Raw genomic sequence first — 12,935 nt, forward strand, 5'->3', positions numbered from 1 at the left:
TTTCCTCTTCCTTCCCATTCTCACAGCTAACCAGCTGCCTCAAGAGAGCAGACCCCACAAGGCACTCGAAACTGTGGTCTGTTCTGGACAGGTGGCCAGGCATACAGTTGAGGCTCCTCTAAACACAGAAAATGTGGGGAGGGACTCGACCCTTTCGAGTGTGGCACCCCCAAGGTCGGTAGGACCAGTTCATTAAAACAGAAGTCCGATCCAGGGTTCTTGGCTCTTCCTTGCTCCCGCCCCACATTAAAGACTCTTACTCAAACTTAACCCTAACCTTCTCAAACCCTACCCCTTTATGCAATAAGACAAAGTCAGCTGTCCCCAATGACCTGGCACCATCTGCTAACCCTAACTGAAGGGGAAGCTTGGAAGAAGGAGACCTGACAGGGTGAGCTCTTCTCTGTGGTAAGGAAATTTTGCACAGCATGCATGTTCTTGCTATAGAGAGCTTGGAGGCTCATCTTGCTCCCGGTGAGAGAGAGATAACCCATGACTGGGCATGCAGAATGGGAGCTCATTATAGCATGGCCTCTCTGGTGCACCTGATTCCTACCAGAAGGGAAACTTGGGTATGGTTCTTTTGCTTTCTGCTGCCTTTTTTGTTATTCATCTCTTCAAGGAGATGCCCACGTTCCTGCAGCATCCCCTTACTAGTAAAGACAAGAAGGCTAAGGGCTATTCTTACAGCCAGCACTCCTATACCATATCCTGTAGCAGTGCTCCATGAAATAGGAGTGGCTCAAGCCAGTGGCAGTGACAAGGACTGGACCCCCAAATATAAATTGTGTGCTGTCGGTTATATGAGAAGGTCTGTGGGATGCTGTGTTACTGAATGGGGACCTCTGGTGCAGGGGACTGTTATTGGTAGAAGCTGGAACTCAAGGAGCTCTTAGGAGGTAATGTATAAGAGCCACTTAATGTCAGAGAGCAAGTATTTGTGTAAAAGCCCTTTATGATTTGGCTAGGAATTTCTTATTAGCTTTCAAGTTATAGAATGCTCGTCCACCAATAATTCATACACAACCTTCATTTTCTGAATTGAAGAATCTACTTAAAACTCACTCTTTTGAATTAACTTATGACACAGATTAAGTTTGTGCAATCGGTATGTTTTGGATTGCCTGGAAGATTAGATGGCTTTGCCTCCCGCGCTCTGCTTCTTTGGTTTATTCTGTTTTAATGTGATTGGTATGAATGTGTCCTTTCCTGTCCATTTTATGGTGTTTTGATTTTAACTAGACTGTTGTAAACAGCTCTGACCTGAATACCAGCAAATTTGTTCAATAAACATATTCATTTCTGTGTATATGTGAACATGCAGTATACATAAATATCTATAGTCTATGTCTTTGTGCTATTCTGTAAGTGCACATATAGCTTCAATAATGCTTACTTTACAGGTGGGTGTTCACATGGGTGGAGTCTGGAGAAGCATGGGCGGGGCATATCTCCTCAAGCTAGGTGTGAGCATTTACAACAAATGCTCACACCTAAGCACAAACACACATTTATAGGCTACTTTCATTTATAGAACAGACTTCTAGACACTTAAAATAGGTGTCTTTTATAGAAAAGCCCCCTATGTGTTTTCCCATAACCAGTGTCCCCTCCCTTTGTCCCCGCTTTTCACTAGCCTGCATCCTACAGTACAGGATGCTGATCACCCATTATCATTATTCTTCAGTTTTGAGTAAGATGTTCCATTGTTCAAAATCTTTTCATTACAACTATAAATTTTCATTTGCTGTCATTTTCTCTGTCTCTTCCTAGTGAACTCTTAGGGCTCCTTTTACTAAGCTGGGGTAGCGTTTTTAGCGCACGCTGCACCAAAAACTAACGCCAGCTCAGTGGTGGCGTTAGCATCTAGCGCATGCGGCAATGTAGTACGTGCTAAGCGTGCGTTAAAACCGCAAGCACGGCTTAGTGAAAGGAGCCCTCAATTTTTTTCCCTGCCTTACTCGTAAAAATACAGCCCTTCGTCTATCGCCCCTTTTCCACAAATGTGTCCAAATGCATATACTTTCTCATTTAAACTTGGGTGTTGACTTTTCAGGTTCTAAGTCCAACGTACAAGCAGCGAAATGAAGATTTTCGAAAGCTTTTCAAACAGCTCCCGGATAGCGAGCGTCTCATTGTAGGTAAGAAAATAGTGAGCCTTGGGAATACATCCTTGTCTCATACTTCATTCTTCATTCCCTGAGGGCAGTGTGTCCACTCTCTGAATTCTCAAGGGGCAGGAGGACTGGAGGGTGGTAAGCAGTGGGAGGGATATTCAGCCTGTGTTGTTTGTTGTCCCTTACACATTCCAATAAGCATCCTGAAATTGTCCTTTTCTGCTGTTACAGCATGAAGTCAAATTAGATACAAACTACAAAGCTGTTTTCAACTAGTACATTTTATTATAAAATGACAAAAACAAGACATTTGGAAAAAAATGTAAATCAGATTAGAGAAGGACAAGAGCTATATCTCTGCTGGGCTCTTCTCGTCTACAGTCAAGCCTCATACCACATCTATGCTTGTATGGCATTCGGCATTAAAATTAGTTTGCAGCATGTGCGAATATTCTGGTGTCACAGTTGTCCTTTCCTGTACGTTTGCAGATTATTCCTGTGCCCTTCAAAGAGACATTCTCTTGCAAGGTCGACTCTACCTCTCTGAAAACTGGATCTGTTTCTACAGCAACATCTTCCGTTGGGAAACTCTGGTGAGTGTTCTTCCGGTTTCCTCACTGTCTCTTTGCTGGTAGTCTTCTTGTGTGATGAAAGGTAATGCATAACCAGGAGTGCCCTGTACAAAAGATGCTCTAAAGCAGTGGTCCCCAACCCTGTCCTGGAGGACCACCAGGCCAATCGGGTTTTCAGGCTAGCCTTAATGAATATGCATGAGAGAGATTTGCATATAATGAAAGTGACAGACATGCAAATTTGCTCCATGCATATTCATTAGGGCTAGCCTGAAAACCCAATTGGCCTGGTGGTCCTCCAGGTCAGGGTTGGGGACCACTGCTCTAAAGGGTTGCTACCTAGTCTTACGTTCACTGTACCCAGTGCTTTCTGCCTTTGTGGGGTAGTTCGATAAATGGTTGTCAACTATAGGTGCTCCAGTACCTCATGGTGATAACCTACTCTATTATGGCAGTTGGGCACCCAGTTTCTATTACAAATATTAGCCTAACCCAGACTTGCTGCGCCTAAAATCTAGGCACCTACAATGACACCCAGGGCAGAATTAAAGGATAGGCAAAGTAGGCATGTACCTTAGGCCTGAAGGGTTCAGGGGGGCCTGGTGTGCTGATTCAATGATGTCATTGCATGTAGCCACGCTGATGTTCTGCTCTTGCAGCAACATGTTGGAGTGGACTTTGTCGGCATCCATCATTTATTGTTTTCTCAAGGTTTGCTGCATATCAAAGAAGACTGGCTGGTGGCTATCCTTGATAGAAACATAGAAACATGACAGCAGATAAAGGCCAAATGGCCCATCTAGTCTGCCCATCCATAGTAACCATTATCTGAGAGATCCCGCGTGCCTATCCCAGGCCCTCTTGAATTCAGACACAGTCTCTATTTCCACCACCTCTTCCAGGAGACTGGGTAACAAAGAAGCTGGATGTGGGGGAGTCCCTCGACGTCATGTACTTAGACTTCAGTAAAGCTTTTGATAGCGTCCCACACCGCAGGTTATTGAGCAAGATGAAATCTATGGGTCTGGGAGAAACATTGACTGCATGGGTCAATGATTGGCTAAGCGGTAGACTTCAGAGAGTGGTGGTAAACGGTACCCCTTCCAAAACGTTGGAGGTGACCAGTGGAGTGCCGCAGGGTTCGGTCTTGGGCCCGATCCTTTTCAACATATTCGTAGGAGATCTGACTCAGGGGCTTCAAGGTAAAATCACATTATTCGCCGATGACGCCAAACTATGCAACATAGTAAGTAAGAGCACTTTGCCCGACAGTATGACGCAGGACCTACTTCTATTGGAACAGTGGTTCTCGACTTGGCAGCTAAGCTTCAATGCTAAAAAATGTAAAGTCATGCACCTTGGCAGCAGAAATCTGTGCAGAACTTACACACTAAATGGTGAAACCTTAGCCAGGACTAAGGCAGAACGTGATTTGGGGGTGATCATTAGCAAAGACATGAAAACTGCCAATCAAGTGGAGAAGGCTTCATCGAAAGCAAGGCAAATGATGGGTTGTATCAATAGAAGTTTTGTCAGCCGGAAGCCCGAAGTCATAATGCCGTTGTACAGATCCATGGTGAGACCTCATCTGGAATATTGTGTACAATTCTGGAGACCACATTACCAAACAGATGTGCTGAGAGTTGAGTCGGTACAACGAATGGCCACCAGGATGGTCTCGGTACTCAAAGATCTCCTGTATGAGGAAAGGCTGAATAAATTGCAGCTATACTCGCTCGAGGAACGTAGAGAGAGAGGAGACATGATAGAGACGTTTAAATATATCACAGGCCGTATCGAGGTGGAAGATGATATCTTCTTTCTTAAAGGGCCCTCGGCCACAAGAAAATCAAGGGTGGGAAATTTCATGGTGACACCAGGAAGTATTTCTTCACCGAAAGGGTGGTTGATCATTGGAATTAACTTCCACTTCAGGAGATTGAGGCTAGCAGTGTGCCGGATTTTAAAAGGAAATGGGATACACACGTGGGTTCTCTAAGGAGGTAAAATCAAGGGGGGTAGGTCAATAGAGTGGGCAGACTTGTTGGGCTATGGCCCTTTTCTGCCGTCATCTTCTATGTTTCTATACCACCCTTTCTGTAAAAAAGTATTTCTTAACTTCATCCTATTCCCTCTCATTGCAGTTTCCTTTCAAATGAAATAGACTCGACTCATGCACATTTATATTATGTAGGCATTTAAACAACTCTATCATATCTCCTCTCTACCACCTTTCCTCCAAAGTATACAGATTGAGATCTTTAAATCTGTTCCCATACACCTTATGATGAAGACCACATACCATTTTAGTAGCCTTCCTCTGGACCGATTCCATCCTGTTTATATATTTTTGAAGGTGCAGCCTCCAGAATTGTACCCAATATTCTAAATGAGATCTCACCAGAGTCTTATACAGAGGCATCAGTACCTCCTTTTTCCTACTGCCATACCACTCCCTATGCAAATTAGCATAGGAAGAGGAAGACTGTGTGCTTTGGCATTTTCTGTTGTGTACTGCTGATGCTGTGGCAGAATTGAGAGGTGTATGCTGCAGATTAGGCCCTTGTCCAGCCTTGGGAGAGAGGAGGAGTAACAGGAATCAGTGCCTCTTGGATCTTACACATTCCAATAAGCATCCTTAAATTGTCCTTTTCTGCTGTTACAGCATGAAGTCAAATTTGATAGAAACTACAAAGCTGTTTTCAACTATTACATTTTAAACCCACGGGCTCGCACTGCAGGGAAGGCGGCAGAGAGCAGGAGAGTCTGGGTGGGGAGAGCAGGAGGGCGCATGCAGAAAAGTGAAAACAAAACGGCCCTACAGATAGTCTGCGCATGTGCGCGGATCGCACACTAGCGATCTGGGCAGGCAGATGGGGGCGTTCCTCCGGTCTCCCCTCATCTACATATTTGTTTTTTGTGAATTCGTCGGACCTGCCCGGATCGGGCCCGATTGGGCAGGTTAGGGAATCCGGCCCTATACCCCTTTCAGATTCGCTCACTCAATCTGACACACAACATTTTGGGCAGTGCACCTACCAAGTTCTACACGCAACCCTAAATTAACTCCAGTTAGCGTCCATTATGAGGTGTTAATTGCCGATTAGGCCTATTACTGTAATTAAGTTGTGCACATACACTGACTACAAGCACTGGTGTACGTGCACAACTTTAAGCACCATATATAGAATTTGGGAGTTACCCACTAAAGTGCTGCTTAGCTCAAGTGACACATAAACGTGAGCGCCCAGTTGTGGAATTACCGTTTGTATGTGGTTGAGGGTTGTTCACCACCAAAGCTTGTAGCCAAAAATACCCTTCAGAAGAACTATTGGTTATTTAAATTTCTTGGACCAGTGTCACATGCTAAGTATTTGCTGCAAGATTCCTGACCCAGTCTAAATGAGAACCTAGAAGAGGGCCAACAGTCAGTCACGAGCTCATGGTTTAAAGCAGTGTCTCTCAAACAGCACAGTGGTGTGCCCCAAAGAGATTCTGGGTGTGCCACGAGAGATTCCAGAATTTCATTTTATTAAAAAAAAAAATTCCCTTCATAAATATACACTAGAATAGATGACATGTACATTGCGTACACAGAATATCTTTGTGCATAAGGATACAACCACCAAGACAGGCATCATTCTTGAAAACTAACGGCAAATAATTTTATTTTTTTATGCAGTAGTTATCCTACCTTGAGCAACAAAGCAATCAAGGCTTTGTTACCGTTTGGATCTTCTTGCCTTTGCAAACTTGGATTTTCAGCTCTGATAGAAACTTGATGGCAGATAAAGGTCAAGTGGCCCATCTAGTCTGCCCATCCGCAAATGTGGATGATGAAATGCATGTTTGCTTGTCGATTATCGAGTCCCGTTATGAGTTAATTTGCACTGAAAAACAAGCACATCTACCACATTGATTAGCAATTCTATCTACTTCAGTTACAATTACCCATATATACGAGTAGCTTAAAAAACTTTAAATAAATAATTTTTTGTTGGTTTTACAATTTTATAATTTCAATTATAAAGTACTGTGATAAACATTTGCTCTGTTTAGTGTTTTGAAAAATATTTGCTCTGTTTAGTGTGCCAGAGCTAAAAAAAGTTTGAGAGACACTGGTTTAGAGTAAAGTATTTTCAGAGGATACTATTAAAACAAGGAAGTTAGATTAACCTGATAGTGAAGACATAATTAAAGTTGATTTAGCGCAAGAGGGCTCAAAATTATCTGATTCAGCTACTAATAATGAACAAATGGTTGACAGAAGCAAAAAACCATGGATTCTATTGTCTCTTTGTGAATGCCATTATTCTCTGGGATCCCCTTCAAGTTATCTGGCAAGTCTGGGCCCTACAATCGCTGTTAAGTTAATCAAGTTACTTTATCTGGTAAATGTTAGGCCAGTGTATTCAGCAGCACCTGTATAACTGGGTAATAAATTTGGTATTAGTTGACTGGATAAATTGCAGCTGAATTATAATCTCTCATGTTTTGCTGTACTGTATGTGTTTCCGACGGCGCAAATATTTGCCTTATCCACTGATTTTCTCTCTTGCAATATTTTTCTTTTTTGGTCTGGATTCTCTTTGATGGGGCTTCAATCTTTTAGCTGACAGTTCGTTTAAAGGATATTTGTTCCATGACGAAGGAGAAAACGGCCCGGCTGATTCCAAACGCCATCCAAGTTTGCACGGACACTGAGAAGGTACGTAGCCATGGCCTATGCAGCATATCATCCAAAGGTTTTGGCTGCAGTGTCCATAAGAGTGCAGTTCTAGGGTTCCTAGATCTTAAAATTGGATGTACAAATTTGGGAGCCTGCTGAATTTGCATGTGCAATTTAATCTCTCAGTGAGTCGATTACCGCTGATAATATTGACGCTAATTGGCAATAATTGAAATTTATGCAGTATTTTAGAGTCGCCATTCTGTAAAGTTGCACATTTACATTTTTCTACATGGATCTAAAAAGGGGGTGTGGCCATGGCAGGGGCATGGGTGGGTCAGGTTCCTAGAATTCACGGCAATGTTACAGAATAAAATCGATCTGCACCTAATTTAAGAATGAGGATTTATACCAGGCTCCATGTGATGTAAATCCTTGCACCTAAAATTTGACACAGATCCTGGCACCAAATGCTGTTCTATAAAAGGTGTCCAGCTCGGAGTGCCTTTTTTGAGGTGCCATATCAGAATTTAGCCCATTGTGTGCAAATGAAAAGAGGGCATTTACATGGGTGGGGCTACCACTTATGCATGCAACTTACAAAATACAGTAAGATATGCACTCCCTTGCTGCGTTTGGGTGCCCAAAGTTAAACCAGATTTATGGCTAGTGTAAATGTGGGCACCTAAATGTAAGTCTTGCTGGTACTGGGTTATTTAAATATTCTGTAATGGAATATGGTTGCCTAGATGTCACTATAGAATAGACTCCCACTACATGGCATTGGAGTGCCTACAAGGAGGTGCTCACTTATAGACTTAACCTTTAAGGAATCAATTCTATAAAGTGTGCCAAAACTTAGGCACCAAAATATAGCATACTGAATGTGACTTTTATAATGGAATCTAGTACCAGTATCTGGTAATTCCGGTATGCTGTACTTCTGGGTGTAGGGATAGGGCCTGCAGAGGGGGGGGGGGGGGAGGCAGGGGTGGATGCAGGTAGGGCTAAAAGCCTCTATTTCTTTGGGTGGGGTAAGGTGGAGAAGAGAGTGCAGAGTAGAGAATGACACAGTGGCTCTTACCTGCAGCTAGCCACTGGTAGCCGTGGATAACCTGCCAAAACAGTGGTGGAGGGAAGTCCTCACTGCAGGTACAGGGACAAGGCCATCCACTGCCCGTGGAGCAGTGAATGGCCTTGTTCCCGCAGTTAAGGGAGGGAGCACGCGCGGTCACCTCCCTCCTTCCTACCTACCGGCCGAATCTATCTATCTCCATCCTTCCACCTTACCTTCGCAGCGTGTTTTTAAGTTTACAAAGTAACTTGCTCAAGCCACCGGAGCCTGCCTGCATCACGTGCTACTTCCGGTTGCGTCAGAGGAGAAGCTTCCACCCACAGACGCACGTGACTACAGGCAGGCTTCGGCGGCTTGAGCAAGTTACTTTGTAAACTTAAAACACGCCGCAGGGAGGGAGATGCTCGGACCGCGCAAGGGGTGCTGAAGGGCGGTGAGGTAGCGAGAGGGAAAGGTGGTGGTGGAAAGGAAAGTAGCCAATGCTGAAGGGGGTGGAGAGGAACAGACGCTGAAAGGAAATGGGGAACAGAGAGTGGGGAGAAGATGCTGAAGGGAAATGTGGAAGACAGAATGGGGAGATGACACTGAAGGGAAATGGGGAACAGAGAGTGGGGAGAAGACGCTGGAAGGGGAGAAGACAGAGATGCCAGACTATGGGGGAGCGGAAGGAAGAAGATGGGTGCCAGACCTAATGGGGGGGGGGTGAAGGGAGAAGCACAGTAACAGATCAAATGGAAGACGCAGAGAGAAGACAGACAGTGGATGGAAGGAATTGAATGAGAAGATGAGGAAAGCAGAAACCAGACAACAAAGATAGAAAAAAAAGTTTATATTTATTTATTTATTGCTTTAGGATAAAGTAGTATATTAGTTGTGTTGATAAAAATTTATAAACAAAGCCCTGCCAGCTGAACATCTCTTTCTCTAGTTCAGCAGCCAGAACTTTGATTTATAAGGAAGGAATAAGCTAAATATTGCAGTACTGAGGATTGTATGGATGCTGCGGGGATAGTAGTCGCGGGGACGGGGCGGGGACAGTGGTTGCGGGGACAGGGCGATGACGGACAAATTCTCTAGCGCGGAGTCATCAACAAACACATTAGCCCAGTGGCGTAATAGGGTGAGCAGCGCCCCCTTCCCTTTCCCCGTACCTTTTTAACTTCTCATGCCCATGTCGGTGTCCGCTCGCCCTTTGACGCCATTTCCTAGGCGCAGGTCCTGGAAGTGACATCAGAGAGCGCTGATGTGGGCAGCAACCTTGTGCAGGGAAAGTAAAAAAGGTATGGGGGCAGGCAAGGAGCGCATGCATGGCAAGGAGAGGAGCAAGGGGGGGGGGGGAGCGGAGAGGAGGAGGGGTGCCGTGCACATAAGAAGACCAAGCCCAGGGCGGACCACCTCCTGCACCCCCTTTACTATGCCACTGCATTAGCCTACTGATGTCCTAGTCCAAAGTCAACTGCACTTCTCTAAATGTAGTTAATTTCTTTAGGTATAGCACAGATTGCCTGGTATAATGTGATTTGCATTAAACCATTTTAGTATTGACAAGCTGGATGTAGCTTGTTAGTATTTTATTTGGGGATTGAATTGAGCTGGTGGGGGGGGAGGGCAATAGTGCTCATAGAAACATAGAAATAGACGGCAGATAAGGGCCACGGCCCATCTAGTCTGCCCACCCTAATGTCCCTCCCCTACCTTTGCCCTGTGAATAGATCCCATGTGCCGATCCCATTTGGCCTTAAAATCAGGCACGCTGCTGGCCTCAATCACCTGTAGTGGAAGACTATTCCAGCGATCAACCACCCTTTCAGTGAAAAAGAATTTCCTGGTGTCACCTCGTAGTTTCCCGCCCCTGATTTTCCACGGATGCCCTCTTGTTGTCGTGGGACCCTTGAAAAAGAAGATATCTTCCTCAGCCTCGATGCGGCCCGTAAGATACTTGAACGTCTCGATCATGTCTCCCCTCTCTCTGCGCTCCTCGAGCGAGTATAGCTGTAATTTGTCAAGCCGTTCTTCGTATGGAAGATCCTTGAGTCCCGAGACCATGCTCTGTTGGGTAGTGAGAAATATGTTCTGGTGAATGTTCACTAGGCAACAGCCAGCAAGAATGCATGTGTGTATTTTTGTTTCCTGTATTTGTATATAACCAGGGTGCTTATTATTCACATGGTACAAAACCTTTAGTAAGATCAAAGTCCAGATTTACTTCAGTAACATAGGAAGAGCAGACAGGAGAGGGAGAAATGATGTATGACAATAAGGATGGAGGAGAGTGAAGAGGTGATGTTAACAGTGGAAAAATATGGGGGCATAACAGGAAACTGGAATGTTGACGATAGATATGTGAGACATTGAGAGTATCTCTTTTGAGTCATTTTTCCTTCTTTTCTTTCAGCACTTTTTCACTTCTTTTGGGGCCCGGGACAGGACGTACATGATGATGTTCAGACTATGGCAGAATGCTCTCCTGGACAAGGTACATGACACTGTTACTATCCATCAGGGGACTCGAAGGAAGCAGTGGGGAAAGGCTTGAGCAGGGAGGGGCAATGTCTGAAGCAAGATGTTTCCAGGTGATTCCAGCTGTGAAGAGCCTAAGAAACAGAAGAAAAACCATGCTGAGTCAGGCCACAGTCCATGGAGCCTAGCATCCTATCTCTAAGAGTAGCCAGTTCAGGTCACAAGAACCCAGCAGATCTCAAAAAAGTACATCCAATTTCTCCTGTCTCACTTCAAAAGATCAGAAAAAGCTTTTTTGTATGGATTTTTCCTTCAGAATCTTGCCCAATATCCTCCCCATACTCACATTAGTTTCTTTGATCACATCTTATGGCAACGGTTTAATTATACACTTCTTGTAAAACAACTTTGCACAGTTTCTTTTCAGTCTACTTAGGATGTGAAATACAGGAAAGAGCACGAGTTGTTTTCTTAGGCTTCCACGGCTGGCGTCATGATTGTTGCAGTTCTCTGGGTCTTACCACGCCTGGGTAGGTAGAACTGACGTTTCAGCCATCATGCCAATTGGCTGGTTTGAAGACCCACTATATATAAAGGCAAACTGCAGACCTCGCAGCACACCCTGAAGAAAGCCACACCATGATGGCTAAAACGTCAGTTCTACCTACCCAGATGTGGCGAGACTCAGACAACTGCAATAAGAGTAAGGTTGTTTAAGGACAAGAATATTTTATTTATTTTTTTAAATTTCTATACTAAACAGTTTCCATAAAAACACATACACTTGAGGCTCCTTTTTCGAAGATGCGCTAACGTTTTTAGTGTGCGCTAGCCGAAAAACTACCGCCTGCTCAAGAGGAGGCGGTAGCGGCTAGCACGCGCGGCATTTTAGCTCGCGCTATTCTGCGCGTTAAGGCCCAAACGCGCCTTCGTAAAAGGAGCCCTTGGTCTCGCTGAGTCAAGTTTCCAAGTTTATTTAACATCTGATATACCGCAAAGGCAAAACATCTATGTGGTTTACATTTAGTTATAATAAGAATGTGTAAAAAAATAAATTAAAAAAATTAAATAAAGTAAAAGATGGAACTACAAAATTTTTGTAATCCTTGGCTGATGCACAAATTTATGGGATTCACACTTAAATATGTCCAAGGAAAAATGATTTCAAAAGGGAATAGGAAAGAAAACAACAACCATAAAGAAATAAAAGATACCAGAGGCAGAAGTTAGAGTATGGAGAGACTGACCACATGACTGACTTAGAGGGGAAATAATCAATGTGGGCTACCAGTGAGACGTGTTATTTTACTGTTAACCTCAGTTATTGTACCCAGGTCTCATTGCATAAAGTGGAACCTTTGTTAAAACAGCACAAGTTACTAATAAAATAACCCATCTTAACAGTAGCCCTCCTTGAAATTTACTCCCTTAGAAGCACTTACAGACTGTCATTGATTTGGCCTGATGGCTTCATCCCTATCACTGCACACCTCAAGTCAGTTCCTCCATTAAGCATGATGGACTGTTTCTCCTTTCTTTTCCTATAGCCTCTCTGTCCAAAAGAACTGTGGCACTTTGTTCATCAGTGTTACGGGAATGAACTGGGATTGACCAGCGATGATGAGGACTATGTACCCCCTGACGATGACTTCAACACTATGGGGTAAGAACATAAGGATTGCTGCTGCTGGGTCAGACCAGTGGCCCATTCTGCCCAGCAGTCCACTCACATGGCAGCCCCTAGGTCAAGACCTGCGCTGCAAATGAGTCCAATCTCGCCAGTTTAGCATGAACTTGCCTAACTTTGTCTGAAACCCTAGAGGGTGTTTTCCCCTATAACAGACTCCAGAAGAGCGTTCCAGTTTTCTACCACTCTTTGGATGAAGAAGAATTTCCTTACGTTTGTACGGAATCTATCCCTTTTCAACTTTAAGCAACAGTCATGGTGATAGTACAGTTTGCGGTACAGTTTCCCTCTACTGTGAACCTTTGAGCATCGTCCTTCCCCCCCCCCCCCCCAAGACACTGGCCCGATCAGCTGA

The 12,935-nt window shown here is 44.3% G+C and overlaps 1 protein-coding gene across 5 annotated transcripts in view; it reads left to right on the forward strand.

The window, feature by feature from the left end:
• Positions 1-12,935, forward strand: part of LOC117347498 (protein Aster-B) — a 206,515-nt gene that overhangs the window by 174,100 nt on the left and 19,480 nt on the right. For all 5 annotated transcript variants that reach the window (XM_033918534.1, XM_033918539.1, XM_033918536.1 and 2 more), the window contains 5 exons: positions 2,057-2,141; positions 2,607-2,710; positions 7,302-7,397; positions 10,829-10,909; positions 12,441-12,556. In XM_033918534.1, the coding sequence (XP_033774425.1) occupies positions 2,057-2,141; positions 2,607-2,710; positions 7,302-7,397; positions 10,829-10,909; positions 12,441-12,556 (482 nt within the window). The remainder of the gene's footprint in view (positions 1-2,056; positions 2,142-2,606; positions 2,711-7,301; positions 7,398-10,828; positions 10,910-12,440; positions 12,557-12,935) is intronic.

This window comes from Geotrypetes seraphini, chromosome 13 (genome assembly GCF_902459505.1).
Source record: "Geotrypetes seraphini chromosome 13, aGeoSer1.1, whole genome shotgun sequence".
Classification (NCBI taxonomy): domain Eukaryota; kingdom Metazoa; phylum Chordata; class Amphibia; order Gymnophiona; family Dermophiidae; genus Geotrypetes; species Geotrypetes seraphini.